At 47.9% G+C, this 9,415-nt stretch overlaps 1 protein-coding gene across 1 annotated transcript in view; it reads left to right on the top strand.

The window, feature by feature from the left end:
* Positions 1-1,272: 1,272 nt before the first annotated feature.
* Positions 1,273-9,415, top strand: part of SLC1A2 (solute carrier family 1 member 2) — a 48,051-nt gene continuing 39,908 nt past the window's right edge. Inside the window, exons 1-3 of the mRNA XM_008686803.2 lie at positions 1,273-1,665; positions 3,360-3,512; positions 5,249-5,499. Of these exons, the coding sequence (XP_008685025.1) occupies positions 1,479-1,665; positions 3,360-3,512; positions 5,249-5,499 (591 nt within the window). The 5' untranslated portion in view covers positions 1,273-1,478. The remainder of the gene's footprint in view (positions 1,666-3,359; positions 3,513-5,248; positions 5,500-9,415) is intronic.

The raw sequence follows: 9,415 nt of genomic DNA, 5'->3' as shown, positions 1-9,415 counted from the left end.
TCTTTAAAAAAAATTTGTAATCACATGATGGTGATTGTCAATAGCAGCTAACAAAAGTGTCTTAAGTTGTCAAAGTCAAAAAAAAAAAAAAAGGCCTGTGTATGTCAATCTCCAAGCTTAAATTTGAAATCTTATTGGCCTGGCAAATGGCAAAGATGGAAGAAGAGGTAGCGTGCTTATTACCCCAGCAAGGCGTTCACTGCAGACCCTCACCACAGCTTGGGTTCCCATGGGGTTTATCTGGAAAAGGGCTGGGCTGCATTGAGGGATGAAAGTACTCATGTGCTTCTTAAAGCCATCCTTCTTTAACTCTGAGTAGCATGACTTGGACAGCTTAGCAGAGTCCTGATAATGCAAATGACCTTTTAAAAACCACAGGAGATTGAATTTTTTAAAAACTAGGTAAACCATCCTTTCCAAAAGAGAGGCAAAGCTTGGCCTACCCACATTTATGACTTTTCCATGACCAGGATGGGACGGCTTCAGCTCAGAGGCATTTTCATGTAGCATGACTTAGGTCCTGATTGTATTTTGACCAATGAAAATGGAATTTTATTTTATTTTTATTTTTTTTGAAGTATTTTTTATAATAATTTATTATGTTATGTTTGTCACCATACAGTATTTCCCTAGTTTCCAATGTAAAGTTCGATGATTCATTAGTTGCGTATAACACCCAGTGCACCATGCAGTACGTGCCCCCCTTAACACCCATCACCAGCCTATCCCATTCCCCCACCCCCCTCCCCTCTGAAGCCCTCAGTTTGTTTCCCAGAGTCCATAGTCTCTCATGCTTCACTCCCCCTTCTGTTTACCCTGACACTCTGACCTTAGATCATTCAGAAGTCACCTTTTTGCCACTGATACAAGAACGAAAGATCTCAGGTTTTGGAGGCAGACAGATCTGGGTTTATATCTCTATTTCTTTTAGCCTTGTGACCCCGAGCAAGTTATTTTCTGGAAAATGGGCCAGAGATTCTTGCCTCTCAGAGTTACTGTGGTGGGCAACTCTTAGGAATAAACCTCCCCACTGCTTGTGTTATTATTATTTTTTAAGATTTTATTTATTTATTTATTTGAGACAGAGAAAGAGAGAGAAAGAGAGAGAGCGCAAAGAGGAAGGGCAGAGGGAGAAGGGGAAGCAGACTCCCCGCTGAGCGGGAGCCGAAGACAGGGCTCCATCCCAGGACCCTGGGATCATGACCTGAGCTGAAGGCAGATGCTTCACTGACCGAGCCCCCCAGGCGCCCCGAGCTGGTAGGCCTTTTCTTTCCCATGACGATCCAAGATGGTGGGGAGAGACTTGCCTGGCACATAGGTGTTGGCTGTGTCCTGGTGTCCTCCTTACAGGTACACTGGAACTCTGAGTACCCTGAGTTGCTCTGGTTTTTATTTTCCTACCAGTGGTTCCAGATGATACCCCACTGTGCCTGAGGGAGGCCTGTCTCACCCGCTATTACCGGAGCGCCTCCGACTGTATGCGGGCGGCAGCCAGCAGGCTCTCACCACCCCTGTGCTCCTATTGCAGTGCCAACATGCCCAAGCAGGTGGAAGTGCGAATGCACGACAGCCATCTCAGCCCGGACGAGCCGAAGCGGCGGCATCTAGGCCTGCGTCTGTGTGACAAGCTGGGGAAGAATCTCCTGCTCACACTGACTGTGTTCGGTAGGTGACAGGTGCCGCCCCTCCTCCCCGGCTCTCTCCTGGCTCTGTGGGGAAGCCGGGTCCCCCAGCCAGCCCTCCCACCGGAAGGAAGCCTCATGCCCTCCTAAGGCCTCCTTTGCCCAGACGTGCCTGCCTTGGTGACATAATCTTCCCCTCGCCTGCCCCAGCCATGCATTTCCTTCCTCGGGGTTCTAGTGGGTCTTACAACTTCTCGTGAGTATGTTAACATGCAGATTCCTAGGCCCGACGCACGGAGACTTTGGGCCATCTGCGGTGAGGCCTTGGAATCTGCATCTTAACAAACCTTCTGGTGGTTCCTAAGCAGATGACTGGCCTACCACATGTAGAGGGGAACCTGCCTGAAGATAAAGACAGCAGGTGCTGAGAACCCGCGGAGAGGGCTTGCGAGGTCTAGCCCACAAACACCTCATTCCCTTAGATTCGCTTAGCACATTAGCTAAGGAGGTCAGGGCGCAGGACGTTCATCCGGAAGCCTTGATCTGTTCTGGCTCCATCTCCAAAGTCTGATTCCTCTGCTTCAGCCCTCGCCCAGGCTGCGGTTGTCCTTTGCTGTGACTGTTGCCACAATCTTGCTCTTAGGTTTTCAGCCAGGGTTCAATTGGAAATGGGGCAAATGGCAGGGTTTTAAGATGACAACCACACCCATTTCCTCTCTTGATCCCCCCTTGCTCTTCAGTTCTCTCTTAGGCTACACAGAAACAATGAACAGCTCCTCACCTCCAACACTTGCCCCACTCACTCAGCTCCCTGGCTTCTCAGTTGAGTCCGTCATCTTGGACGTCAGTGGACCAGGGTCAGAACTGTGGGCTTGCCACAGTCCAGTTCACATAATGAAAGAAGACAGAGGTGTGGTAGGAGTTTCCAAGGCTTACCTTCCACATAAAGAAATTTCACTCATCGTAGGTCATCAACAAGTATGTTTTTCTCCTGTAGAAGTAAAAAAAAAAAAAAGGCTCAGGCTCTTGGCTGCAGTGTTCCTTTCACCTCCCTGGAGTTACCACCACAGCCCATGGAGCTAGGCACTCCTCCCCCACCCCCCAGCCTGTGGTGCTATGACCTGATCTGTCGTTTCTACAAGCATCTTTTATGTCGGCTGCCTGTTTGCAGATACCCAGTTTGTTTCGTGGAATCCCCGAGTATGCAAAGTGAAAGGCTTCTGCCAGCAACTCTGCCCAAATTGTTTCTTCCCAAATTATATACTTTCAGAGACGCCCCCTAATCTCCCATAAAAGTCTCCCATAAAAGCAAGTCTCGAGATTATGTAGGAGAACATAGAAATCAAGGACAAAACGTCTTGAGAATGAGCTGTGGGGAAATCATTGGGAGCCAAAGAAAATAGAAGGACAGAGGAAACTCACACCAGCTTGGTAAATCGAATGTTCATTTTATCTGGTATGCAGTTTGAAAGGGAAGAAATACATTAAGCACCATGCCACTGGCCAGGCCTAGGCTGGGAGAGGGGAAAGCAATATCTGGCACTAGGTGAGGAATTATTTCTGCTGACAATCTCTGATGGTACAAGTGAACAGTATCCTCTAATAGTATTTTCAGGACATGTTATTCATCATCTCATAATGGAAGGTAGGAGAAAGGTCAAGGTCACTGAATCCCTAGAGCTCCTCATTTGACTAAGGTGAAACATCAATTCAGATCCTTCCCCCTCTCCCTTCTAGGTGTCATCCTGGGGGCGGTATGTGGAGGGCTTCTTCGCTTGGCATCTCCTCTCCACCCCGATGTGGTCATGTTGATAGCCTTCCCGGGGGATATACTCATGAGGATGCTGAAAATGCTCATCCTCCCCCTCATCATCTCCAGCTTAATCACAGGTAGGACCGCCTCTCTGCCGCCCGGCCCCGGGGAGCTCACTCCCGCTCTGGCTTGTGGATTGACCAGCGACGCTCAATTTGGTCGAATGAATGAATGTGATTGTGTCATTTTATTTCAGAGCCTTGGTTTTCCTGTCTCTCCCACGGGGATTATCAATCCTAAAAAAAGTTTTCCGTCTATTGGTCAGTCCCGCCATCTGTCTGTCTAGCAGTAAAGGATAAAAAGGAGACAGCCACATGTTAAAAGTCGTGCTAATGATAGTGATTTCAATTTCGAATGCATACTTGTCTCCTTTTCCAAATTGTACTTTGTTCAGATACTGATAAATTAAAGTAACAAATAGAAAAGGAAATTTTCTCTTAACTCTTTAAATAAAGACTAGATATGAAACCCTTAGAGGTCTTTGGAAGAAAAGCACCCTTAATATGTAGATCCTGTTCGTTTATTTGGGGCTGAAAGAATTGTTTTATTTGAAAGAACTTGTTTGCTCCTATGGGCTTATACTGGCAGTTTTTTCCTTACTAAAGAACATTGGTCGAATAGGATATAAATTGATGTAGTTTCGAGACTGAGCTCTGAGTTAAGGGTGAAAGTGAGGCTTTGATTGATATTTGGGTGCCATCCGGGCGACCTTGAGAAAACCACCCCTCTGCACTCTTCACCTTATGAAGGACGTGAGGCTCTGGAAACACCAAGAGATTCAGATGCTAAGCCAGGCTGTTCTAGAGTCTGATCACTGGTCGACCAGCGAGCCTGGTGAACGCAAGGTTTCATCATTCAGCCCCAGACTGAGTGACACTGTGCTTTCACCTTAAAGGCTCCTTTGCAAACCAGAGAAAATATTCCCCATGCCCATTTAGCAGACCATGGACTGGACAAGCTGGCAAGAAAACTGAGCATCTGTTGGCCAGAATCTGACTTCAGGTTGTAAGGAGAAGTGGCTCATATATGGGTCAGCTCAATTCAGGAAAGTTTACACCAATGACTTCCTCCTCACAGCAAGGGCTACAATCTCTCTGTCTAGTAAAAGCAGAAACTGAAACCAGGAAGTAGAAAAATTGAAGAAACAACTGGGAAAAAACCCAGCGAAGGTAGGAGTTTTTGTGACTTGACTTGGAATTTCCTCTAACAATCACAGGACCCCCCACAGTATAGATGAAGTCCCACCTTTGTGTCCTCTAATCCCTGCACTAGGTGGGGATGTAGGTCTCCACCGTGCTTCAGCTCAGAAGAATGAGGGCTGCCTAGATTACTATGCTAGACTCTTGATATCAATCACCAGGGCTACCAGCTTTTCATTTTTTTAAGTGAGGACATTAAAAAAAATGTAGAAACCAGCATATACTAACACCATCACTTCATAAAGAAAGGATATCTTAATACCAAATAAGTGGGAAGGACATCATCTCAGAATTAAAAATGGGATATATTCAACTTTAACTCCTATTGCAGACTGACGAAAAGTAGTCACCGATCAATTTATAAACTTTGAACAAGAGAGATCAGGTTTATACACTCTAAACAAGAGATCTTCAACTCTCCCCAGTTCTCTAGAATCTCAAAAATGTCGTTGGAGAATAGAACTGGAAACTGTAGGGTTGAAATCTTCAGTAAGAGGAGGTTTAATCAACCGTGAATGCATCTGAGTAGTACAAAGCCATGTTATCGGTGTGCAGAGATGGGGAGTTAACAGAGACATCACAGGATTAATCCTTCCAATGTCTTTCCAATCCAGGGTTGTCAGGCCTGGATGCTAAAGCCAGTGGGCGCTTAGGCACGAGAGCCATGGTGTATTACATGTCCACAACCATCATCGCCGCGGTGCTGGGGGTCATCCTGGTCTTGGCTATCCACCCAGGGAACCCCAAACTCAAGAAGCAGCTGGGGCCTGGAAAGAAGAACGATGAAGTGTCCAGCCTGGATGCCTTCCTGGACCTTATTCGAAATCTCTTTCCTGAAAACCTGGTCCAAGCCTGTTTTCAACAGGTAACCCAAAGTTCCTATGCTCTTGCCCCGCCAGCCTCCTAAGTTATCAAGATAAACACTTACAGAGTGTTTCAGTGAACCGGCTCTGGGAGCAGTTTTCTTATATTTAATTATCTCTCTCTAGAGCTTGTATGAGATGATTTGGAGCAGGATTTTGGGATTAAAGTCATGTTTTTGTTTTCTTTTGTTTTCATTTTTGTTATTAACCTTCCTTTTCTTTTTTCCAGCTCACTTAGCATCTCTTTGCTCTGGGATTCTCCTTTCTTGTCTTTTTTTTTCTTTTTCTTTTTTCCCTGTTACCTCTTCACTTGTTTTTGGTTCCCCTCAGTGTGCTGTCCAAGGGCACGTTTTTATCACTTTTGCTGACAGCCCTCTAGAGTGCCCAGTGGGCCAGAGTGTCGGTACTATAGCAGAACAAATGGGGTAGATTTAAAAATACACATGCCCTACAGAATCAGAATCTCTAGGGTGGGCCCAGGGAGTGGGTATTTTTCAAATTGCGGAAGTAATACATGAGGGTTGTAAAAAATTTAAACAGTGTAGGTGAACCTACGGGATCAAGTCCTCACTTCCCTTCCCTAGAACATCATGGTGGGAATTTTGTTTGCTTCCACATATGTGGTATGCATGTGTGCATAATCTTTTTTTTTTTGAAGATTTATTTATTTATTTTAGAGCAAGAGAAAGCTAGAGAGTGTGAGAGAGAGTGTGAGAGTACAGGGAGGAGCAGAGAGGGGAGAGAGACCCCAGCAGACTCTGTGCTCAGCTCAGAGCCTGAAGTGGGGCTCGATCTCACAACCCTGAGATCATGACCTGAGCCAAAACCAAGAGTCAGACGCTCAACCGACTGCCCCACATGTGTGCATAATCTAAAAAAAAAAAAAAAAAGGTCAGCCGAAGAGGTAGCGCATTACACGTGCTGCGTTGCGTTTGCTTTTTATTTAACAGGACTTTACCATCATCTCTCTCTCTTTTCATGATTGTGTAGTATTTCTAAAAATTAAATTCCTGGGTGCTAATGCTTTGCCAAAGAGTTTTAAATTGGATTTGCTGGATGTTGCAGAATGGTTCTACAAAAGTTTGTAGTAATGTGTACTCCTACCAACTGCATACAGGCAGATCAATTTTTTTAAAACTTATAATTAAAAAAAAATGGATGATTCTGCTGAGTGGAACCACTGAGAGAGCTGCGGAGGCCCCCCTCACCAGGCTGTTGTCTAGCCCCAAGTTCAGGTTAAGTTAGAATATACTCTGGTGCTCATGAGCCCAGGTGGGAAGTCACCTAGAACCAAAGAACGTGCTCCAGCCATTTCCAGGGCATCACAGAAGAATGAGCTTAGGAAACAGACGGCCTAGAGGAAAAGGCTGCATTCCCAGCTGCCCCCCGAATGCTGTTGCCAGCCATTGCTGCACACGAATGAGTCTGGGTTAGGATGTGCTCTCTGATTTCCGGTGCCACTTTGCTGGCGCTTAGAGCACGGAACTATGTTAAAGAAAAGCACTTCATGGATAAAGAAGATGTGTATATACACGATGGAATATTACTCAGCCATCAAAAGGAATGGCATCTCACCATTTGCAACAGCATGGATGGACTCAGAGGGTATGAGGCTAAGTGAAATCAGTCAGTCAGAGAAAGACAAATACCATATGATTTCACTTAGGGGTGCAATCTAAAAAACAAGACAATAAGCAAATAAATAAGCAAAAAGCAGAAGCAGACATAAATACAGAGAACAAATGGATGGTTGGCAGAGGGAAGGAGGTGGGGGATGGGCAAAACGGGTGAAGGGGAGTGGGAGACACAGGCTTCCAGTCATGGGATGAACAAGAGACAAGGACGAAAGGCACAGCAGAGGGAATATAGTCAATGCGACCGTAATAGTGTTGTGTGGTGACAGACGGCATCTTCACTTGGGGTGAGCAGGGCATGATGTACTGACTGGTCCAGTCGCTGTGTCGTACTCCTGAAACTAATGTAAGCTTGTGCGTCCACTATACGTCAATAAAAATTAAAAATTAAATTAAAAAAAAAACCAATAAGAAGCAAAACAAAAAGTCTCCATTAAAGTAATAACAAAAGTCAAAGAAACCATTTCAGCCGAGGAGGTTGGCTGGGGCGTGAAGAGCAGCAGGCCGGGAGGGTGCTTCCTGGCGCTCGGTCTGCAGAGTGGGCCTGCCCTTCTGCCAGCCTACGTAGAAAGATGCATTTGCCTGCTTTGGGGAGATGGACACACCTGGGTGTCAAGTCCGCTGTTAACATTTTGAAAAGAGCACTCTGGAAGTGTAGCTGTGGAACTGGGGAGGCAGGGACGGGGGCCTCCGTCTTGGGCCCTGTCGTGACCATGGTCCATTCACGGAGTCCCCCTCGTCACAGTCGGCCAGGCAGGACTGAAGCAGGCGGGCACCCGGAGCTGTTGCTCTGGTCTGGGGTGAGCCGTGCTCACGCTCGGTGACCTGTCTGGTCAGTGGGCAGTCTCGGCAGGAGCTGCCCGTGGCAGGGTCACTGTAGAAAAGGGGTGAGCCATTCCCTGCCCCACCCCTCCGCTGGCAACATTCCTATGAGGAATGAACCCCTAGTCCCCCAGCGAAGCCCAGGGTCACTGTCCCTTTGAGTTAGGACAATCAGCGGGAAAATTGTGTAGAATTCCTTTTTATTTATTTTTTATTTTTTTAAAAGATTTTATTTATTTATTCGACAGAGATACAGACAGCCAGCGAGAGAGGGAACACAAGCAGGGGGAGTGGGAGAGGAAGAAGCAGGCTCATAGTGGAGGAGCCTGACGTGGGGCTCGATCCCGTAACGCCGGGATCACGCCCTGAGCCGAAGGCAGACGCTTAACCGCTGTGCCACCCAGGCGCCCCTAGAATTCCTTTTTAAAGATTTACTTATTTATTTGAGAGAGAGAGAGAGAGAGAGCAGGAGGCAGAAGGAGAGGGAGAGGGAATCTCAAGCAGACTCCTGCGCTGAGAGGGGGGACCGACACGGTGTCCTGTGTCACGACCCTGAGATCATGACCTGAGCCAACCAGCAGTCAGATTCTCAACCGTCTGCACCACCCAGCCGCCCCTGTGTAGATCGTTTATTTCCCTCAGGGCGAGGGGGCATGCAGATTCCTTAAGCTGGACTTCGGGCAGCCTAGAGGAAAGGGGTCTTAAACTAGGAGCAATCCGTGGGCTCAGGGGGACCTTGAAGAGGGCTCGGAGAAAGGGAATCGTTGTGCAGTGACATCGCATTACCAGAGAGAAAGGGTGCCCAGGACGTGCCTTCTGTGCCCTTGGGAGGCAGCTGGAAGTGACGACAAAAAGCCTGTCTGGGGTGTGAGGGGGCTTCACGCCAAGAGTGAGACCCAGGGATGGAAGGAGGAAGGTGCATGTCCTCAGAGCAGAGGCGGCCTTCCCCCAGGCGCCAGGCCCTGCGTCTTACAGAGCAGGCAGGTGGACCAGGCTGAGGTTTCCAGGAGAGCAACGGGCAGTAAGCTGCCGCCTAACCACCTGTAGTCAGACCCAGGAATAGGGACCACTGGGTGTTCTCTTCCGGGGAATCCGGTGATCTGTGTTCGCTCATCCATCCGTATTTGTGAGCACCTCCTGGGTGCCAGGCTCTCCACGGTGCCCAGGACGCCACAGGCAGTGAGACAATCAGGGTCCCTGCCCAATGGACCTTACTTACATTCGGGGGTGGGGGGGCGGGTACGCAGACCAGAGCAAACGTCAGGTAACTACACAAGCTATTTAAAAAATTAAGGTAAGTACTCTCTGAGCTCTGGGGGCAGGATGGTGGACTCTGCAGTAACTGAGAGAGATGCCCGCGCTGAAACAGGGAGGGACTGCACCGAGCCAGGCTGAGGCCTGGGGGCAGAGCCTGCCCAGCCCAGGTGCTCCGGAGGGAAGGAAGGCCAGCGCGTGTGGAAGC

Source organism: Ursus maritimus, unplaced genomic scaffold, assembly GCF_017311325.1.
Source record: "Ursus maritimus isolate PB19 unplaced genomic scaffold, ASM1731132v1 scaffold_23, whole genome shotgun sequence".
In the NCBI taxonomy this organism is placed as follows: Eukaryota; Metazoa; Chordata; class Mammalia; order Carnivora; family Ursidae; genus Ursus; species Ursus maritimus.
The sequence above is the reverse complement of the archived record's forward strand: the minus strand, read 5'-3'. Positions and strand labels throughout refer to the sequence as shown.